A 23,099-nucleotide genomic window follows, 5' to 3' on the forward strand; every position below is an offset into this window, starting at 1 on the left:
ACTGCATAATTTGTGGTAGTGGGGGACTGCGTTCGCGCTCTCCCCTGATATTCCTTGGTTGCAAAGAAAGCTTATGTTGTTATTGGGATGGCTGATTAGGACTTTTATGTTGAGAACACTAGTGACGATCATAGTTGCTTGCTAGCTTTCACATATTTTTTGTCTATTATCGTGTTTTGATGTTTAGCAGTCAGCCCTGCTAATACTGTCTTTGCAGCCTGCTGTGATTTAGCTCTGACTTCCAGTAGTCAGTTCAGTTGAATGCTGTAATATTCAGAATTAGATGTGTTAAATCTGCCTTCTCCCTCTCTTCCTTAATCCTTTCTAATACCCTACCTACCCTGCAGCTGCAGTTTATGTTTACAGTGCCTTCAGAACTCAAGGTGTAGTTTACACCAGGTAAAATGTTATATGTAGCTTGACTTTCAAGTTTAAATACTTACGTTAGAAATAATAAACTGAGTAAATAAAAAGTGGTTTGCAAACATTTGGAGGGCAGGGTTGGGGTGAGGCCAACATATTCTGCATACAGAATACCAGATCAAGCTATGTTGTGGCTTTTGTTGTTTTGTTGTTGTAAAGCATAAACAAAATTTAAACGAGAGGACTGTGAGTTAGTATAGACCGCCTAGCATAAACACCTAGTAGAACACCCAGCATGTTCAAAGTTACTTGAGTTCAAACCAGCCCTGAAGAAAAAAAAGACGAGTTCTAACTTTGTGTGTTTTGTTTCTTTGGAGGGAGGTGGTTCAAGACAGGGTTTCTTTGTATGACAGCGGGGCTGTCCTCATTTTGTAGATTAGGCTGTCCTCGAACTCACAGAAATTCATGTGCTTCTTCCTCCTGAGTGCTGGGTTTAGAGGAGGTGTGTGGGTGTGTGCCACCACACCCAAAGGTTGTAAGTGTTTTGCTGGCATGTGTGTAGGCACACCACATGCATGACCGGCACCTAAGGAAGTCAGAAGAGGGCATTAGACACTCTGGAACTGGAGTTCTGGACACTTGTGTGTGAGGTACCATGTAGATTTTGCGTGTTGGGAACATTCCCACACTCTAACTTGTATGTTATTATAATGAAGCTGGTTGTAAGGAGTGCACAGTTATAGTTCAAACACTGGGAAAGTAGAAGTAGAAGGCTCATGCATTCATAGTCATCCTTCTCCACATAACAAGTTCTAGACCCGCCTGCACCAGTAATTATAATATACTAACAGATTTAAGTATGTGTAATATGCAGTAATATTTCCACAAATTTAGGGGTCAGTGGATGACCCTGATACATCCATATTCATTCATTCCACAAGAATATGTGGCATCCACATATTCTTTCTGATATAGACCAGTTACATCTTACCTTACCCAGGGCTAGTAGTTTCCCTTTTGCAGATCCTTAGACAGACTATTTCTAACATGTAACACATATATTGACCTCACTGTCCAAATACTTAAAAACAAAAACAAAAAAAAAGTACTGTCAGGTGGTGGTGGTGTACACCTTTAATCCCAGCACTCGGGAGGCAGAGGCAGGTGGATCTCTGAGTTTGAGGCCAGCCTGGTCTACACAGTGAGTTCCAGGACAGCCAGAGCTACACAGAGAAACCTTGTCTTGAAAACAAAACTAAATTAAAAAGTACTGTCAGTTTCTTGTGGCAGGGTCTCACTTGAAATGATCTACGTGAAGTATTTACTGACAACCACACTGATTAAGCCAATTAAAAGCCTCTTGGTGCCCAAGCTCAAGGATACAGAAATTTAAAAGACACCCCATAATTGAATCAGTGCTCAGGGAAGATAGGCTACTTAAGGATTTGGAGAGGCTTGGTAAAATCTGCTTTCTTTGCAAGGCCCCAACGCGTCTTCTAGACACTACGTAATTTGTTTGGACCATGGCCAGTCCAGGAAGCTGCCAAGGTGGAGGCAGCTGTGAGAAGTAGGAGGATAAGAAGTGACCAGACAGACATAAAGTGAAGTTGGGACAGGATGGCACTACCTTAGCAATTTCATCACTCTGTAGTTAATACTTCAACCATGAAGGAAGGACAAATCTAGTTCTTACCTGAAAGTTGTGAGAATTAAACCTGTGGTGGTGGTGGGGTGCTGGTGGGGCTGTTCGTGTTTTTTCCCTTGGCAACTGTAGTGTCAAGGCCTTCTGAAGTTTTAGGAGTATTTCTTGTTCCTTTTCAGTTTCACTTGAGAGCATTTAATTGGCCAGGTGGTTTTTTAAACTGTTGCTGGCTAGCTCTGGTTGCAATAGGAATAAGTACTCTTTTTGGTCTTTGAGGGCACTTCAGGCTCACAAACTGCCCCATACACTTTTATAACGATAAAGTTCTGTGAGCAGTGTGTGTGAGTGCTGGGAACCAAGCTCAGACTTCCAGCCAAGAGAAGCAAAACCATGTCTCCAGCCCCACGTTAGTTAGCACCCTACATGGCTGCACACTTTGTGAGAACAAGGATGGATTTAAATCCAGGCAACATTTACAAGTACTCAGTCCTCACAGAATTTTGTGCTTAACAGAATTCTTTTTGCAGTTTCGGGAACAGAAATACCGAGGATTTGACCGATTCTCTTAAATGCAGTAGCGCTTGGCTTGAAACAACCAATCTTGCTATCTTATTCAGAGTAGTCCCTGAGAGGTCATAACACATCCAAGCCGAAACTGTTGTTAATAGCAAAAGATGCTAGAAAAAAAGGTAAAATCTCTTTAGCGTTGTGATAGTAACGCGGGTGGTTTAAGAGTTAACACATCCGGAAGAGAAATGCAAAGGGGGAAAAAAAAAAAAAAACCTTGAGAAGACGTCACTAAAAGGGGCGGGGATATGCAGATATACCAAAGCCTGTCCCTGTTCTACTGCATTTTTTGGCTAGAGAGTATTTTCTACAAGTATATAAAAGTTTGTGCTCTCATCTATGTAATATAGAAAATTGTGTAGTCTCGAAAGGAAGTCCAAAAGAATGTGTAGTGTAAATGACCGTGACTGAAAAGTGTGTTGATATCAGGGTGAGGTAGTACTGAAGCCACTACAACTCATACTTACCTGGCAGGGGAGATACCATGATCACGAAGGTGGTTTTCCCAGGGCGAGGCTTATCCATTGCACTCCGGATGTGCTGACCCCTGCGATTTCCCCAAATGCGGGAAACTCGACTGCATAATTTGTGGTAGTGGGGGACTGCGTTCGCGCTCTCCCCTGGTATTGTGTTCAAACGTTAGAAAAGTGGTGTAGAGGTTCCTTGGTTGGTAGAGATTTTTTCCATTTTAAAGTAGCTCTGTAGCTTTTTAATTAACAGTCTTAATAATCAGTGACTGCTATTACTAGAGGAGGCTGTCTCACCTTTCCAGCTGCATTCAAGTTGTATAGAAAGGTCCAGGGTTCCAGCTCTTGGGAAGATCCCACATAACCGCTGTACTTTTGAGTTTACTTTCTGAGTCTTCTGTTTGAGACAGGGTTTCTCTGTGTAGCCTTAGCTGTCCTGGAACTCAGGTTACAGCTGGCTTGACCAGGCTGGCCTTGAACTCAGAACTTAGAGATCTACCTGCCTCTCCCTCCCCAGTGCTAGCATTGAAAGTGTGTGCTGCCACTGCCCAGCTTTAAGAGAGCATTTAAACCAGCCTTGGTTACGAATGCCTGTAATCCCAGCACTCAGGGAGGCAGAGGCAGGTGGATCTCTGTGAGTTTGAAGCCAGCCTGATCTACAAAATGAGTCCAGGACAGCCAAGGCTACAAAAAGAAACCCTGTCTCAAAAAACCAAAATAAATAGAAAGACAGATAGATAAAGCATTTAATTGGGGGCTTGCTTACAGTTTCAGAGGGTCATGGGAGGAGCATGGCAGCATTCATGGCACTGGAATGTAACTGAAAGCTACATTCAGATCTGCACACAGAGCGGGGAGGGGAAAGAAGGAGGAGAGTGAGGGGGAAAGGAAGGATGAAGAGGGAGACAGAGAGGGGACTTGGCATGAACTTTTGAAAGCTCAAAGCCCACAACCAGTGACAGACAGACTTCCTCCTACAAGTCTGCATGCTCTGATCCTTGTAATTTTTCTGAACAGTTCCACTCTCAGGTGAGTAAGCATTCAAATACATGAGCCTATGGGGAGCATGTTTAGTCACACAAGTTCGGAAGTGTCAGAAAAAGATGCAAGAATTAAACTGGCAGAATGGAAACTCAGTTTTATCTTCATGCTGAGAGCAGCTTTTATGGATCTGAGAATGGTGCCCAAAGACCCAGCAGCTCCTGCAGGAGAAGAGCTGAGAGCAGTTTTTTGTAGTTGTGAGAGGGGGAGGGATGCTTTCACACTCAGAAACTACTTTTCAGGATAAACTTTTTCGAAACAGCAGGGTGGGAAAAAATAGCAGATCACCTGTTGTTTTTTTGTTTGTTTTGTTTTGTTTTTTCCAAGCTTTGGGCTCCTGGGTATATGGTGCGGGTTGCTTGCTTTCAGGGGATTCCATGAATGTCAGATTTCCTAAAACCTCGGCTTTGTTTTAGGTTCTGATGGTTTTGAAGGGATTTTCCTTTAGGAGAGAGGAGAAAGGAAAGAGAAAGATCTTGCTTCCTTGCATTTTGAGGTATTAGGATAATGTATTGTTTGTTCTCTTTTTAAACAGAATGTCTCGGGCTGTTCGTTTTCCAGTCCCTTGTCCGGTGCAGCTTGGTACCTTAATAGATGACTCCTTGGAAGCTCAGCTTCATGAATATGCCAAACAAGGGAACTATGTGAAAGTGAAGAAAATTCTTAAGAAAGGTAAGTAGAGGGGGCTGGAGAGATGGCTTAGAGGTTAGGAGCACTGGCTGTTCTTCCAAGGGCCCTGAGTTCAATTCCCAGCAACCACAAGGTGCCTCATAACCATCTGTAGTAAGATCTGGTGTCATCTTCTGGTGTGCAGGCACCAGGAAAATAAAATAAAAAAGGAAGGAAAGAAAGGTAAGTATGGTGTTAAGATGGCAGAGGCAACATAACCCATATTTCTGTTTTGTGTTTGGTGAAAAACAGTGCCAGGGCTGGGTTTGGTGGCCCACACCTTTAAAACATTCAGGAGGCAGAGGCTGGCAGATCTCTGAGTTCAAGGCCAGCTTCCTCAAAAAATGAATTCAAGGCCAGCCAATCTATAAAATGAAATCCTGTCTTAAAAAAAAACAAAAACAAAACCAAAAACGAATGCCAACAAAGTTCTGTTTTAAACAAACAAAAGCAGAGTTGGGTCTAGTTCAGCAGGAGTAGTGTTTGTATAGCACACATGCAGTCCAGGTTCCATCCTCAGTACCACATAGAAAACCAGATGCGTGGGCTGCTGTCTGTAATCCCGGCACTGAGGAGGTAGAGCAACCAGGATCAGGCCTTTAAAGTTGTCCCTAGCTGCCTAGTGAGTTGTCTACCTGAGACTCTGTCTCAAAACTCTAAAAGCCAGGGCTGCAGGGGATGGTTAAGAGCACATACTGCTCTTCAGACCCACATTAATCAGCTGTGACAGCTTGTAACAGAACTCGGAGCAATGTGACCCTCTGTTGTCCATGGGTAGCTGGGTGTCTGTGTTCTGTCATGTTCATCCACAGTTAAAGCAGTAACAATAGACCAGGTGGCTGTGGTGCTGCCTCTAATCCCAGCACTCTGTCAGAGATCTGCCGCCAGATCTTTGTGAGTTTGATACCATCCTGATCTATATATCAAGTTTGAGGCCACACAGAGAAACCCTATCTTGAAAAACCAAGAAACCAACCAAACAAACAAAGTAATAAAAATAAAACCAGAACCAGGGCTGGAGACATGGCTCAGTGATTAAGAGCACTGTCTGTCTGCTTTCCCAGAGGTCCTAAGTTTAATTCCCAGCAACCACATGGTGCCTCACAACTGTCATACAGGTGTACATGCAGATAGAGCACTCATACATAAAAATGAATAAATAAGTAATAAAACCAGAACCAAACCAGACAAAAACTGGGTGCCGAGATTATAGGTGTGTGCCACCATGCCTGGCTCCTGGCCTCTGTAGTTTCCATTAGGAAAGCAAATGTCCATTTGAATAATTGTTTCCCTCCATGTAACATTTTGGTTTTCTTTTTTTTTAATTTGTTTTAAATTACACACACATCAGAGGCATGAGGTGACAGATTCTCTGGAGTTGGGATTACAGGTGGCTGGGAGTCGCTCCATGTGGTTAACAAACTCTAGCCCTCCAGAAAGCCATCTCACTAATCCCCAATATTTTGTTTTTCTTTGGCTTTCTTCAGGTTTTCATTTTTTTCAGTGTTTTTTTTTTTTTTTTTATTCTGTGTTTTTCCTCTCCCCCACCCCATGCCTCCTCCTATACCGGAATGGGACCCAGGCCTGAAACATTCTCGGCCTTCAGTTTTCTAAGTGTGTGTGGAGGTCTGTCTGTGTGTAGTGTGTGAGGGTGCAGAGGCAGAGGTGGCCTCTGTGACTCTGCTTTACTCCTTTTGAGACAGGGTCTCTCCCTGATCCTGCGGGTTGCCTTGCTTTTGGCTAGGCTGGAAGCCAGTAAGCACCCTTTGACCCTTCTGTGTCTACCCCTCTGGCCTCATTGCTGGTGTTACAGGTGTTTGTGAACTAGTGCCTGGCTTGTTATGTGAGGGCTGTAATCTCTGATCCTTGGAACAGTAATACAGAGGAAAAGAGGTCATCAGTTTGAGAGGGAGTGAGGAGGAGTATGGAAGGATGGAAGGAAATAGAAGGACATGATGTAATTATGTTATAATTAAAAAAAAAACAACACCAAATCTCATCTGGTTGTTGTTGTTGTGGGTTACTCAGGAAGGTGGAAGAAAGAGGGACACTGCAGGATGAATTTAGGCCTTGCTGGCAGGATTGGCTCTGATCACTAGCAGCTTCCTAGAAGCTTTTTATTCTTACAAAAAAGGCACTTTTAGTATTTTTCAAATACCAGAACCTCTATATCTGATCTAGGGGTTGTCTGAAGGAAACATTACCTAAGCATTTCCTAGCCTCATGAGACTTCCTGGTTTGCTAGGCATGTCTCCTGATTAAGTTAAGCAACGGCTCTGAGAATCCTTTGGAACAACTCATAAAACCTCAGGTAACAATTAGCTGACTATTAACAAAAGGCTACTCCAAAGCCTAGGTGCTTCTCTCTAGAATACAGATACACGGCTGCTAAAATTCTACTACATCTGGCCCTCATGTTCCTGCAGCAAGCTCTACATTTGAACATCACTATAGACATCCCTCTTTCAAAGATGTATTTATTTATTTAAATGTCAGGAACTCCTGCCTCTAAGCCTCATGGCTGGCTTATGGGGTTGGGGACAGCAACACAATCCTCAAGAGGTAAAGAAGGAAGCGTGGGACAGTATCCATTTTTTCAGGCTTTGGATCATGCCCTTCAAGAACTGACTTCATGGTTTACTTTTTTTTTGTTTTTTTGAGACAGGGTTTCTCTGTGTAGTCCTGGCTCTCCTGGGCTCACTTTTTAGACCAGGCTGGTCTCAAGCTCACAGAGATCTAGGCAGAGTGCTAGAGATGTGCGTCTGAGTGCTGGGATTACAGGCGTGCACTACTGTGCTTGGCTGTCACTCCAGCAGTTTAGGTGATCAGGCATCATTCATTTTCTTGCCTTGAAGAAAGTAGGCCCATGTGATTGACAATCCTGGTTTTTCCAATGCTGCTTCTAAGCTGTGCTTCATACATGTACAGGTGTTTTGTCTGTGTGCCTGGTGCTTCAGGCAACAGAATATGGGGTCAGATCACCTGGAACTGGAGCTACTGATGGCTGTGGTCTGTTACGTTGGTGCAGGGAGTCAAACCTGGGTCCTCTGAAGAGTAGCGAATGCTCTTAACTGCTGAGGCATGTTACCATCCACACCTCCCCTCTTGAGAGAGAGTTTTTTGCTCTAAAGCCCAGCCTGTACTCACTTTTAGCCCAGGTTGTCCTCAAACTTAGTGTAATCCTCTTCCTTACCTTCCTGAGTGTTAGGATTATGGACATGTTCACTTCACCTCGTCTTGAACTTTAGATTCTTTTATTTTTTTTCTTCTGAGTACCTGACGTATATCACATCCAGTGATAATTTTCTTTCTTTCTTTTTCTCCCCTCCCCCTTTTTAACTGCCAAGGAATTCAGTGTTTACTGGAGATTCACACAAATCAATCAACTGTTAAAGTAGCAACGTTCACGTTTATGATAAGAAATACATACAAAAATGAGTCTCTATCGGTACATACAGAGCTCTCCTGTTTAGTGTGACAATCCTGAGTTGTTTCTTGGTAGTTTTCTTTACTTTCTGTCTGTGGTTTGTTGATTGTCTTATATAGCGAAATTAGAATCTTTTACCAAATTAAACAACTATTTTGTCATTATTTTCTCAGTTTTTCTGCTCCATTTTTAATTATTTTTAACTTAAGGAAATACACTTATGTTAGGCCTTCCAGTATTGACCCACAGCCCTCAAAGCCTGTTTGCTGGTCCTTGCACAACTTTGTTCCAGGAATGCTGACCAGGGGAAACAAGAGAATAAAGAAAAGATAAATATTAAAGAAGCAGCAGACACACGGATACAAAATAGCTAGAATGGAGAAGCTCAGCATGGTTATTGCATCTAGCTGAACAAGGAGGCGGGGCTAGTACAGATAAACAGAGGGGCCATCTAGCTAACCTAGGTAAGGGCACACTGTAGACTCTAAGCATCTGTAGGTAGGATGCTATGTGCACTTCAGAATTCACACTTGGACTTGAGGAGTGCTTTGACATCCATCTGAGCCTCACCTACGGGAAATGTTTGCCACTCCCACGGGCTAGGTGCTTTTAGTCTCTCACATGGCTATACCCATATCAAACAATACATATTCAGGATTTCCCTCAACCCTCTGTTCTTTAAAGGAGATTGTTATATTGACCATCAACTTAGGAATCATCTTTCCTAGGTGGGTGCTGAGTGCCTCCAATCACAGTAGTGGGGTAGCAAAGGAAGGAGGACCTTGAGTTGTAGATCACCTGGGCTACATAAAAGACACGTGCCAGAAAAGGAGGGGGCGGGGAGAGAAACACCTAAACCCAGGTGTAACAGACTTCGTGCTTGTAATCTCAGCACATGGTAGGTTTATGTTGTAGAAAATAAATATAAAAATGGCTAGTAATGTTTATTGTTAAAGCCTATAAATATTACGGGGGTATTATAAGGTTATATTAGATAATGACGATTAGGCATACAACAGATCTTATATAAGAAGAGGTTTATTAGGTGGATATGAAGAGAGAGAGAGAAGGGGGGAGCAGGACATAATGGGGGGAAGAGAGAGAGGCACCCCGACAGAGAAAGGGGAGAGGGCCAAGGGAGGCCAAGAGAAGAAGAGCAAGAGAGAAGGGACCAAGAGGGGCCAAGAGAGAAAGGACCAAGAGAGGGACCACATGGCTGGCTGGTCCCTTTAAGGGAGAAGGTAACCACTCCTTCCAGGTGTGGCCACCTGGCCATCGACACGATGACATCATAAGTTCCTAGGCAACCCAGAAGCAGGTTTAGTTCCAGAATCCTAACAGATATTATCTAAAAGACACAGACAACGTGTTGTGTTTAAATAAGCCTTATTTCACCTGGGGCAGGGCAGATAGAACCTTCCTAAACTACCTTTTGTCTTCCAGTCCTCTATCCTATGCTTATTGCTCTAATCACTCCTGTCTTGACTATTTCCCATCCACAACCCACAAATACTTGCATATGTCTGTCATCTGGGTCCTTTCCTCCATCCACTCCAATCTGGCCATGTGCTTCTCCCCAAGCTGCCCCATGCTGCTTTGCTTCTTTCTCCTCCATTACCTTTCTTCCTCCTTCCCATGATCTTTCTGTCTTCAAAGCCCCTGACCCTTAGCTTTACCTCTCACTTCTGCCCTGCCTAGGCTTCAGCATTTTTTATTAACTAATCAACTTTAAATTAGGAAGAGCAAATTACACAACAAGGACAGGTATACATGAGAATGTTCATAAGAGATAGCAAGTAGACCTAAGGAGCAAAAGAATTAACAATCAAATAAAAGCACCAGACCATGCTGTTATAGCTTAGACAGGCAGATCACCATAAATTCAAGGACTGCCTAGGTAAAGAGTGAGACCCTCCACACCCCAAAAACCAAAAACCAAAGGCTTGCAATCAAGATGCAGTGCCATAGCTGGTTGGTGGTGGCACAGGCCTGTAATCCCAGCACTGGGGAGGCAGAGGCAGTGGAGCTCTGCAGAGTTCCAGAGCTACATGGAGAAACCCTTTCTTGAAAAACAAAAACCATACAGTGTCACATGTTGCAGCAGCTGCTTGAAAGGATATTACTTGAGCCTGTGAGTTAGAGACTTGCAGCTCAGGGAGATGTGACAGTGAAGACACTTGTGTGAGGACCTGAGTTTGAATCCTCAGAACTCAGTTTGGTTGCAGTAGTATGCATTCTACTCTCAGTGCATCTGCAGTAAGAGGTGAAGCAGAGGAAGAAGAGCCCAGAATCTTGCAGACTAGCTAGGCCAAATGCAGCAGCAAAAGCAGAAACGATTTCAGCAAGGTGGAATGTGAGGACTGACACCTGAGTGCACACTCACATTTGTGCACACACACTGTCTTAGGCACCAAAACAGCTTACAAGGACAGTTAATCGCGTGCTGCTTACAGTTTTAGAAGGTGAGTTGGTGACCATTGTGGAGGGGAGTAGGTATCAGACATGCATGACCCTGGAGGAGACTTTACATTCACAAAGAGAGAGCTTACCAGCAATGGTGTAGCCTTTGAAACCTCTAAGCCCACCCCAGCTGACACATCTCCTCCACCAAGGCCGCACTTCCTTATCCTTCCATGTGAGCCTATGGGGCCATTCTAATTCAAACTACCAAACACAAAAAAGCTTAAAAAAAAAAAAAAAAAGAGAGAGAGAGAGAAGTTAAATACACCCACTTTAGTAGGAGGAAGTAAATATATTTGCAGTAAGTGAGCTGTATTCATGCACATAGAAAGATAATTGGGGTCTCAAACATATTTTGGTTGCCAGAAGTGCACACCTTTAGTCCCAGCACTTGGTGGCAGAGGCATGCAGACATAGTGAGTCCCAAGGTCATCATGGCTGCATAGTTGGGCCTGTCTGAAAAACAAAGAAAAAAATACACTATGCTCACTATTATGTAAAGAGGTCAAGGAAGGCTTACAGACAGGTAATATATTAAATGTTTTTGTTTCATTGAGTTGCTTTATTATCACTGCAGAGTTGAAGATTATGTAAAAAATTGTTAACATTTGTTTATTGTGTATGTATGTAAGCATCTTACACAGAGGACAATTTGTGGGAATTGGTTCTTACCTTCCACCATGTGTTTTCTGTGAATCAAGCTCAGGTTGTTAGCATTGGGGGTAACGGAGAAAAAAATCCAAAGAATAGGAAGTGTCTCCAAGGGAGGAGTACTGCCCTTAATTATTTCTTTAAAAGATGTCTGTGTGTGTCTGTGTGTATGTCTGCATGGAAGCCAGAGAGGGCTGTTAGATCCTTTATAGTTGCAGTTCCAGGCATCTGTGACTGGCCGGTTGTGGGTGCTAGGATCCAGCCCTCTGATAGAACAAGCACTCACCTGCTGACCCATCTCTTCTGTCCCTTGAGTACTTTTGGAGATGGTTCTCACTGTTTCCCTGACTGGTATGGAACTTAGTGTGTAGCCTAGTTTGGCCTCAAACTGGTAGCTAACCCTGTTTTGGCCCCCTGAGTTACAAGCATGACTCAACATATCTAGCAGGTTAAATCTTAGAGCATGCTAGGGAGATGTTGAGACCCATGTGTTGTTGGAGCATCTACTCAAAAGAAGACCAAGGTGTAGCATGTGCAGAGGGGGTTTCCTCAAGAGGTGGGAAGTTAGTAGGGTATGGTGGCACAGCCCATTTTCCCAGAGTTGGGAGGCAGAGGCAGAGGGATCTCTGAGTTCAAGGCTAGCCTGCTCTACAAAGGGAATGAGTGACATGGGGAGAAACAACAAGCCAACAAAACAAACACCAAACAGAAAGGGAGAATGAAGAATGGAAAACTCTTTAAATATTTAAGGGCTATGACCAGAGAGACCGGTTTGTATGGGGTCAAGTCTTCAAGTGTAAACTATATGGGAGGAGGCAAAGCTATGGCAGACATTTTTACCACACACAATCAACCTCTGTACATGAACCAGGGGTTTTGTTATCTCTCTTTCCCCATGAGCCTGAGTGGATTTTGACATGGATGTGCCTATGTCAACAACACACATTCAGGACTTTTCGTTTACTTAGAGCGGTCCTCACTCCCTACAAGGCATTGCTTTTGTACCAGACGGCAACTTTTTCCCTCTGTTGTGTGACAGATGCAACATCTGTAAGAAAAGGAAATAACCCTTCAATTGGTAACATGATGAAATGGGGTGACAGATTAAAATGCTGATCATCCAGTTTGTATCCAGTAATTCTGCTAGTAATTACCATGTGGCCAGAGGATTATTTTGCTTTGCCTTTTTCCCCATTTCTTTCTGGGTGGAGGAAATAAGGTATATCTAAATGAGATTTGTGGTTGTTTGATCTTTTTAGACAGGATTTCATGTAGCTGAGCCGGCCTCAAAATTCTAAGACAGGCTTCATATTACTCTTGCCTTCACCGCACAAGTGCTAGGATTAGAGAAGTCAGCCACCGTGCCCTTCACCCACAGAATTCACCAAATAGACTGTGCAGTCCTTGATCTGCCATTAAAAGAACCCACCCCCTCCACCCCCACCCCCACACACACATATGTTTTGGTCCCTTCCTCACGAAAGGCCTCTGTCTTGGGCCAGAGTGTGAACCTGCATTGGGCTCCGCCGGGCTTCTTCTTTGGGGCAACGTAGGGCGCCAGGCGGGCGGGGCTGGCACGGAGAGGCCTGCGCCCCCGGGGAGGCGCGCTCCCGGGCGGCGGGTCCGCGTGTCACCCTCGGAGGCGCGTGCGGGCGCGCGCGCGCGCGCGGACGCGGGCGTCAGCGGGCGGGGCTGGAGGTAGCCGTGCGTCGATTGGCTGTTGGGCGATCGTATGCTAATGACGGTGCCAGGTTGCGGGTCTTGGCACACCGTAGCGACTCGAAGTGCCCGGTGGACGTGGTAGCGAGAGGGTTTGTTCGGGGACGTCGGCACTGCGCTGGGGGCCGACGCTGCGTGCGGTGGCGGCGGCGAGAGGGAAGGCGCGGGGCCGCCGGCGTAAGTCGCCGTGAGCTAGAAGTGCTGTGTGTTGGTGCAGTGCGGCGATCGGCGCGGCGTGGAGTCAAGACTATACTTTCAGGGATCATTTCTATAGTTCGTTACTAGAGAAGTTTCTCTGACTGTGTAGAGCACCCGAGCCCACGAGGACGAGACGTAGCGTTCCCTCCTGAGCGTGAAGCCGGCTCTAGGTGCTGCTTGTCTGCAGCTGCCTCTTGCCATTGATGATCGTTCTTCTCTCCCTCGGGAGAGTGAGAGGGAGGGAGCGCAGTCTGAGTGGACTCGGCCTTTTTACCACGGTGCCTAAAGTTAGCAAGCGACTTGTCACTTCCTTCTGGGAGGTTCTTTGCGCCCAGTCCTGCTGTATTCTTGGCTTTTATGTTGTGTGGATTTTTTTCTCCTTTGCAACTTCTGCTCACAAGACGGCATTTGACCTGTAGCTCTGGCTGCTTCGGAAGCATTGTGTTTTTTGTCTTGCATTGGGCAAAGCGTGTGCACGTTGTATCTGTACACTGCAGATTATGTGTGTCCTGTGGGACAGGAAAGACAGCGATCTTTATTGAAGATGTAGCCAGTTACTTGGAGAGCTGTTAGTTGGTCACTCATCCATTGACAATTTCTATGATTAAGTGCTATGTTAAGCGTGTTCTGGAAATAAGGTTAATAGTTCCAAACCTCTTCACCGTTTTAGTAAAATTTACAGGAAGAATATTTTGCTGCCATATTTGAGAATACAAAGGGTGTTTGACTTTCATTATTCTTTCTCTTGTCATTCTTGACAAGAATAGATCAGATTATAAATACATTTGACATCATGCCTGGTTTGTCTTTATTAATTGATGTTATGCAAAGTAATTGTTTTCATTATGACGTTGTTACATTATGGCATTGCCACTAGGGCTGGGGATTTGGCACAAAGCCATTACATACAGAAAACTAGTGTGGCGGGCCTCCCCTGTAATCTTAGCACTTGGAAAGTAAAAGCCCAAGGATCAGGAGTTCAAAGTCATTCGCACCTACATGTAGTGAATTAAAGGCAGGCCTAGGCTTTTAAAAAATGACCATAAGCTGGTCTGGAGATGCATCTCAGTAGCAGAGCACTGATGGTGAAGACCCCTGGGTTCAAAAGCCTCAGCACTTAAAAAGCCTTAGTGAGAGGCATCTAAATTCCCAGCGTTAAAGAAATTGAGGAGAGAGGGCTATTTAAAACCAAGAGTTTAGGACTAGCGTTGGTGATGTAATAAATGACATCTAACCATACTTAAAAAAAAAAAAAAAAGAAAGAAAAGAAAAGAAAAAGAAAAAAAAAAAAAAGTCCTGCTTTGGTGGTTTTCTTGTTACCTCAGCATTGGAAGGTTGAACCAGGAAAATCAGAAGTTGGAGGCCAGCCAACTGCATACTCAGAACCATGGATTTATCTCTTTTGCTTGACATTCCCAGAGTAGTGTGATAAACAAAGCCTGGAAAGGAAGATCAGCAGTTTAAGCCCAGCTTGGGTTATACGGGAAGACCTTGTATCAAACTGAGCAGTGACTTATGTTAGATTTATCTGATGAATTAAAGAATAAGTGATACAGTGTAATATTTAAAAATCCCAAGTATGCCCAAAGTTTGGCCATAAGTCTCAACATCTGCTTTGATAGTTTGCAGGGATGCAGGGAATCTTAGGAAAGAAGTGGGAAATAATAGTTAGATCTGAAGAGGACAGGAGATCCACAAGGAGAGCAACAGAACCAAAAAATTTGAGCACAGGGGTCTTTCCTGAGACTCATACTCCAACCAAGTACCATGCACAGAACCAAGAACATACCAAGAACCCCTTGCACAGATGTAGCCCATGGCAGTTCAGTGTCCAAGTGGGTTCCATAGTAATGGGAACAGGGACTGCTTCTGACATGAACTGATTGGCCTGCTCTTTGATCACCTCTCCCTGAGGGGGGGAGCAGCCTTACCAGGCCACAGAGGAAGATAATGCAGCCACTCCTGATGAGACCTAACAGACTAGGATCAGAAGGAAGAAAAAGAAACCCTCCCCTACCAGTGGACTTGAGGAAGGGCATGCGTGGAGAAGGGGGAGGAAGGGAGGGATTGGGAGGGGAGGAGGGAGGGAACTAGAGGGGGAATACAAAGTAAATAAAGTATAATTAAAAAATCCCAAGTATGAGGCAGACAGTAGTGGGGAATGCCTCCTGCACTGGGGAGGCTGGAGGAAGAGGAAGGCAGATCTCTATGAGTTCGAGGCCAGCCTGGTCTACAGGATGCACTCCAGGACAGCCAGAGCTATACAGAGATACCCTGTCTCGACAAACAAACAAACAAAAAATTCCAAAGATGGTGCCAGCAAGATGGTTCAATGAGTAAAGGTACTTTGTGCCAAGCTTGGCAACCCCGAGTTCATTTCCTGAGTCCCAGAAAGGAAGAATTAACTCCTGGGTGTTCTCATCTGACCTCCACACTTTCATGTGGCACGTGGGCACCTTGACAAACCTCCAACATTACACTACATGGGAAAAATGTGTTCTTAAATGTAACAGCTGAAACCTTAGCTAGGGTGACATGGCCAAGGTATGTGGGCGGGGGGGGGGGTGAGAAGAAAGGATATAATAGTAAAGGAAGATTTCAGATTATCTCTATTTGTGGATGATAATGATGTTGTATCCTAAATTCACCACTAGAAAAATTCTTGGGATCTGATGAGCACTTTGAGCACAGGATACAGAGTCATTCTACATATAAACATCTAGTGCATTTCTTGTTATGTAGTTAAACAAGTTGGCCTGAAATTTGCAATCACTCTCTCACCTCAGCGGGTTACAGAGTTGTGCTACCACACTTAGCATTCAGTAGTTTCTCTGTATGCACAGAAATGAACTTGCTGAGGAATAAGAAAATATGGCATGGCAGAGCATACCTGTTGTCTCAGTTCAGGATCTTCTTAAACTCTATGCCAAGCTGAAGACCAGCCAGCCTGGGCTCTGTGAGACCCTGTCCCACCCTTACACAGAGGACCAAGAAAAGCCAAAGTCTTGTATGAGGATTGATCTCAGTTGTAAGTTTGATTGTACTGATACCAAGTAAGAGAGATTGATTGATCTGATTGATTGATCTGATTGATCTGTGAGGGTGCTTTCTGGAATGACTAATTGGGGTGGGGGAATATCCTCTCCAAGAGTGGGCTCCATCTTTCTTGGTGGCCTAGCTATAAAGTACTTTGTGGGGAAGTCAGCGCTGCCTTTGCTAATTGTGGGTGAGTGCACATACCTTGTTCTGTTGGTTGTTCCTGTCACCCTTGGACAGCAGAGCACAGCTTTAACTTTTCAGCTGGACTGAAGACCAGCATTTCTCCAGGAATCCTCTAAGTCTTGGGAATGCTGAAGTTGTATAGTCTTATGGATTGAGCAACTACTATTTTCTGAGCCTTTCAACCATACAGATACCCAGCCCATACCATGTAAGCTAACCTAATACTTTCCTTTTGTAATGAGTATTCATTCTGTTCTTTCTGATCATCTGCAGAACCCTGATTAACAAACAGCACTAAACAGAAAGAGCAAAGTAGGATTTTGTTTCAAACAATAGTTTAAGATTAGTCTAACATAGAGCATGCATGACATTCACAAAAGGATAACATAGACCAGTGGAATAGAGGACATGGGACTTAGTCAACACATCCACCAAGCTGCAAGTATTTTTTTTTTTTTTTTATGCATTGGAGAAAAGACAGCCTCTTAAAAAAATATTGCTGGGGAAACTGGGTATCCATATGTGAAAGAACTAACTAGAACTGTGTCTCATCCTGCACAAAAATAAATTAAAAGTAGACCAAGGACCTTAATACAAGGCCTGAGACTCCTAGAAGAAAAGCTGGGTGTAGTGGCTTGGCAGGAGCCTTCCTGAGGGAGGCTTACCCAGCAGGGAGAGGGGAGTGGAGGATCTTTGCTAGCTGGGCAGTCTGCAGAGGATATAAGGAGTTAGCAAGGGGAGGGAGGGAGTCAGGCAGTGGTCAGGGAATTTAACAGCTCTGCCTGTCTAGCAATCAGGCCACTTCTAGGGCTCTGACCCACCAGCAATCAGGTGCTTCTTTATTTCTACAAATTTCAAAGAACAAAGACAGACTAATGATTATCCAAGTGGTACAGAGATGTGTTTGATTTTTCATTACATGTCCAGGGTTACAAGTTTAGTTATAGAAACAGAACACATTTTATAATTATTATTAGCCCTATAACTCCAATTTAAAGAATCTAAACATTGTCTTCTCTAAAGCAAACACATTTATTATATGACAGCCTGCTTTTAGGCCGGCAATGTTTGCTGCTTGCTATTTCTGAACAAACAGAAAATACCTGAACTGGTCTTTTTATGAATAACAGATACTAATATCTAGCTCCTTTACTATACAAAACAGCATCTACGCTATATAGTAGGAAAAGTTTGTTTTAGTCAATCTATTTTATTTACTGAGTTTTATTCCTCCAGAGTATACCTACATTTTCAGAAGCCTTTAAGCCAATAATAAAAAGAGAACTTGAATCTATGACCTAGTTTTGTGGCCAATCAGTTTGTCAGCCGTCTCTGTTTACCCTGTACTAATCCACTGTTTGAGTTAGCTCAGGAGCAGACACTCCAAGATGATTCTTGGAGTAGAGTATTGGTTTCATCTAGCTATATGCTTATCTGTACTTCCAAATAAAGTTATTTTGGGTTAAGTAAAAAATTAAAAAACCTGGGCACAGTGGTACACACCTGTAATTCCAGCACTCTAGGAGGCAGAGGCAGGTGGATCTTTGGGAGTTCGAGGCCAGCTTGGTCTACAGAGTGAGACCAGGACAGCCAGGGCTACACAGAGAAATCCTGTCCTGAAAAACAAAAGAAAACAAAACAAAAACCCAAAATTTAAAAATGTATACTTTTATAATTTCTAGATAAAGTTAATTTTAGGATTTTCCTAAAAAGACTCAGATGTAATTTTTCTCAGGAAAAGACATAAATTAAATCATAATGCAGAAAATCCCCAGTAATGCAACATGCAGAGACCAAAAACCAGATAGAAGGACACGGTTGTAGCAGTCCTCAGCTTTGCTGGAACTGTTTAAGCAGCTGGGCTTCAGTGAATATGGCTGTGCCAGTGGCTCTTTATCTGCAACCTCTATTGAAGCACTTGCAAGTCGGAATAGGAGGATCAGAATTTAAGGGCATCCTTGACTATAATAACAAGTGTGAAGACAATCTAGGTTTCATGAGACCGTGTTTTAACAAGCAAACAAAAATGAAAGGGAAAAGATTTTTAAGATACAGCATAGCAAGAACTTCCTGGAAATTACCTCAGTTGTTTACAAAAACCAAGAATTGGCAGTGTGGCAGGCCTGTGTATGGTGTAGTCAGGGACCCTGAAAAAAGCCACTGCTTTGAGAGCTGCCTTCGTGGGCCCAGACGCTGCTCTAATTGCAGCTATGCACATTAAGTGCTTCAGATGTGGGCAGTTTGGCCACTGGGCCAGGGAATGCCCTGCTGGTGGAGATAGGGTTGTAACATGAGAAACTGGCAGAGATGGCTTCCTTTTAGAGGGTCCCAGTTTGTTTCCTCCTCTACTAGATGAGGAAAACCACCATGCATCTGGTATTACTGTGCTGAATCTGGTTGTTTTGCCAAGGTCTGATCTCCAAGAGGTGCCTGCTTTATCTGGTAAAGGTGACTATGTTGCCAAGGACTGCAGAGAGCAAGAGCAATGCTGTTACAACGGTGGCAAACCATGCCATCTGGCTCGTGACTGTGACCACTCAGATGAGCAGAAGTTCTATTAGTGTGGTAAATTTGGATATAATAAAAAGGCTGCACCAAAGGAAATGCTGTTGGTGTGAATCTGGTCACATGGCCACCTATTGTAGTAGGACAATTGAAGTCAGGTCAGGCCATCTTACATAGGAATGGGTATTTGCAGCCTAATTATTTTCCTTTGTCACCTTCCTTTTTCTGGTTGAGGGTTGTGTAATTTTCTCTGAATCCTCTTCACTGGGCAAAGGTTGGTAGAGAGAGGCTGTTCCTAGGCCTTTACTTGCACTGTAAAAAGGGGAAAGAGATGAGGGATGGTGGTTCTGTGTTTAGCTACAGAAAAAAAGAAAAAGTTTGTTTAGTTTGGTGGAGGCGTTATGTATAAAGAACATCTTTTCTCTAATTAATCTTTTGATTAATTAGAGATTAACGAATGAGAAGAGTTCAGGCCAGTAAGCCCTTCTGAGTGTGTGCGCCCTCATGTAGGAGATAAACCAATTCTGGAAGTGTCGGAGCTTCTGTATGCAACTTTAACTTTTAGCGTAATGATGGCCTTGAACTGTCTGACTTTGGTAGCTACTAAACAACGTTGACTAACGTATGCATCAGACCCTCTCAGGACACACCGTACGCTGAAAAGACATGTTGATGGCATGCCAGGGAATGGGGAGGGGGATAAAAGCCTAACACAGGAGCAGCTTTTTCCTGGCGCTGATGCTAGACCTACAGATGCCAATGGCAAAGGTGTAGAGCACAGTTTTTTTTTCCTTTAAGATTTATTTATTACGTATACAATGTTCTATCACCATCTACACATGCACCAGATTTCACATGTAGATGTGAGCCACCGTGTGGTTGCTAGGAATTGAACTCCGAACCTCCAGAAGAGCAGCAGACAGTGCTCTTAACCTCTGAGCCATCTCTTCAGCCCAGAGCACATGCTTTTCTAAAATCCAGAGTAAATATCAATGTTCCGAGTTAGCCTAATTTGAAGCTATTCAGAAATTGCAGAGAAATGTATTTTCACAGAAATGAAGATTTTTTTTTCTTTGTATGCCATATCACTTTGAGGACAGTTTCATTTGTGGTGATACACTTTTAAAAGTCATATGGAAAAAACAACTGAAATTCTAGAAACAGAAATTGTAATTTTAAACTATTCCAATAAAGCTGGAGGAGGAAGGGGTGGGGGAGAATTGGCAAGCTAGACTGATAAAATGCAAAGTCTCCCCAAAGCAAGGGAAATGATCAGCAGAGTGAAGACACAGTCTATGAAAAAAAAAAAAAAAATCTTGGCAGCTATTATCTCTGAGGAGATTAATCTAGAAAGAACTCCAAAAATTAAGCACAAAAGTACTCAAATTATCCAGTCATTGAATGAACAAATGAAAAGACAGAACTCAAAAGATGAAATACAGGGACAGGAGTTAAGAATATTCTCTCTCTCTTGGTTTTTCAAGACAGAGGTTTTCTGTGTAGCCTTGGCTGTCCTGGACTTGCTTTTGTAGACCAGGCTGGCCTCAAACTCACAGAGATCCGTCTGCTTCTGCCTCCCAAGTGCTGGGATTAAAGCGTGCACCACCACACTCAGCTCACTTACTACTCTTGTAGATGACTCTGGATCAGTTTCCAGCACCCACATGGCAGGTTACAACCTCTGGAACTTCCAGAGGGATCTGAAGTTCTCTTCTGACCTACATTGGTACCAGGCACACACATGGTGCACATACATACATGCGGGCAAACACAGGAAGTAACTTTTTAAAAAGATGAAATACAAAGGGCCAATATATATATGAACATACTGAACATGAATGTTCAGTATGCTTAGTCATCAGGGAAAATTATAATTACATTGAGATCCCATCTCACTCAAATCAGAATGGCTACTATCAATAAAATGACAAATATTACCAAAGATGTGGGGAAATGTGGACCTCCGTCTACAGCAGGTGAGAATATGGATTGGTATGCCCACTGTGAAGTCAGCTGGAGGCCCTCAAGAACAACCTGTATGCATCCATGTGTCTCTCATTGGAAACCAGCTGCAGATGGTAGTGCACACTTTTCATCCTAGCACTTGGGAGACAAGCAGGTGGATCTCTGAGTTCTAGGCCAGGCCTTTCTACATCGCAAGTTCCAGGACAGCTAGAGCTAGACTGTGAGATCTGTTTTCAAACAAAAAGCTGGAGACCGGCTTGAGCCACATATATGAATCCAGGGCATTCTGAGCTGCATACTGAGGTCTTTCTCAAAAGCAAAGCTGCTGTTGATTATTAATATTTAATATTGATTTATCTTTTAGTTAAACAGCGGTTACCCCTAAACCAAATTACTACACAGAGACTAGGATTTATTTAATTATACTTGCTTTTAGTCATATCTTAGGTCTGGTTCATCTCTCCTGATGTTTCCAGGTCCTTTCCTCTAGGCTCTCTCTCCCAGATCTCTCCTCCCACTCTCTTCTTTCTCCTCCTCGGTGGACCAGGATGTTCCACCATATTCTCTTCATTGGCTGGTTGTTTTTATTGGCAACACAGAGAACAAATGGTAGCACCTTTACACAAACTTGAGACATAACAATGCAATGTCCGGATTGAAACCTGATAGTGGGGTAGAGAAATCAGCAATTAAATGAACAAGGGTAAACTACATACATTCCAGAGCTGGTCAGACCTCCCTATTTATCTCTGGCTGGCCTCAAATTCTCAGAGCGCCGAGAGCCTCTGCTTTCAGAATACTGGGATTGAATTCTGAGATACCACTTTGACTATTGAAGAACTTTGAATCAGCAACGATTGACATACTTGCTACAATAGAGCCTATATGTTGATCAGCAAATGAGTGGATAAAGAAAATGGTATATATGCAAAATGGAATTTTATTCAGTCTTAAAGAACTGTAATGTACAGGTATGATGGTCCTCTCATTACATGTGACATATCCCTTTATTTATTTATTTTGAGACAGAATCTTTCTACATAGTCCTCACTGTCTTGCCTTAAACTCAGACAGAGATCCGCCTGCCCACCTCTCTGCCCAGGGCTGAGATTACAAGCATCACTGTGCCCAGCACTAATGTAATTTCAGCATTTGAGAGGTCAAGGCAGGAAAACTAGTAGCTAGATTACCCTCACCTGTGTAGTGAGTTTAAGCTTGGCTTGGGCTACATGAAACCCTGTTTCAAAGAAAACCATAAAGTCATCATTTACAGGGAAATGGATGACACTTGAGATCATCATGTTAAGACTCAGAAACGTCACGTTTTCTTCCATAAGGAATATATACATGTATATATGTGTGCGTATTATATATATATGGGAAAAATACATATGGAAAGCAGAGGGGTCCTGATTTTATATATATATATATATATATATATATATATATATATATATATATATGAAGATAGACCCAGGGGGACGAGCATTGGGAAGAGATTACGATTGTGAGTTGTCATGTGGGTGCTAGATACTGAACCCCAGTGCTCTGGAAGGGCACCTAGTGCTAATAATTCCTGAGCCATCTCTCCAGCCCCCAAATTTTCTCTATTTTAAAATGCCATAAACTTAGTTTGTATGCAATTGAAATATTAAGTTTGAACTTGGAGATTTTGGGTTGTTTTTACTAAGGGTTTCACTTTGTAGCTAACCACATGTGGCCTTACACTTGTGAAAATTCGCTTGCCTCGATTTCCCTAGTGCTCCGTCATCGACAGTTTCATCTGTGTTTCTTTGGTCAGAGGACAGAATTTATTAAATAGTGTGCAGTTCTTGAATTGCCATTTCCCCTACGTATTTTTTTCGTTCCTTCCTCAAGAAAGGCCTCCGTCTGGGATGCCCAAGTAGCCTGCGAACACGAGTGCGGCTCCGCGAGGCTTCTTGCTTTGGGCCAGCATGGGGCTGAAGGCGGGCGCCGCTGGCACAGAGAAGCCTGCATCGCCGGGCGGAAAGGCGAAGAGTGTGTAAATCAAAATAGTGTGCAGTCCTTGATCTGCCATTAAAAGAACCCCCACCCCACCCCACCCCCACACACACGTATGTTTTGGTCCCTTCCTCACGAAAGGCCTCTGTCTTGGGCCAGAGTGTGAACCTGCGTTGGGCTCCGCCGGGCTTCTTCTTTGGGGCAACGTAGGGCGCCAGGC

General features: G+C 43.6%; 1 protein-coding gene, 2 non-coding genes and 1 pseudogene across 3 annotated transcripts in view; all 4 read left to right on the top strand.

Moving 5' to 3' along the window:
- Positions 1 to 47, top strand: part of LOC129686627 (U1 spliceosomal RNA) — a 98-nt pseudogene extending 51 nt beyond the window's left edge.
- Positions 48 to 3,031: 2,984 nt separating this feature from the next.
- Positions 3,032 to 3,195, top strand: LOC129686616 (U1 spliceosomal RNA). The gene has a single exon (XR_008721668.1). It is a non-coding gene; the product is annotated as a U1 spliceosomal RNA (small nuclear RNA).
- A 1,421-nt stretch (positions 3,196 to 4,616) lies between these two features.
- Positions 4,617 to 23,099, top strand: part of Tex14 (testis expressed 14, intercellular bridge forming factor) — a 100,402-nt gene continuing 81,919 nt past the window's right edge. Inside the window, exon 1 of the mRNA XM_055620540.1 lies at positions 4,617 to 4,752. Within this exon, the coding sequence (XP_055476515.1) occupies positions 4,617 to 4,752 (136 nt within the window). The remainder of the gene's footprint in view (positions 4,753 to 23,099) is intronic.
- LOC129686591 (small nucleolar RNA U3) lies at positions 13,250 to 13,464 on the top strand. Its single transcript, XR_008721646.1, has one exon. It is a non-coding gene; the product is annotated as a small nucleolar RNA U3 (small nucleolar RNA).

Source organism: Psammomys obesus, unplaced genomic scaffold, assembly GCF_907164565.1.
Source record: "Psammomys obesus unplaced genomic scaffold, mPsaObe1.curated_primary_1811, whole genome shotgun sequence".
In the NCBI taxonomy this organism is placed as follows: domain Eukaryota; kingdom Metazoa; phylum Chordata; class Mammalia; order Rodentia; family Muridae; genus Psammomys; species Psammomys obesus.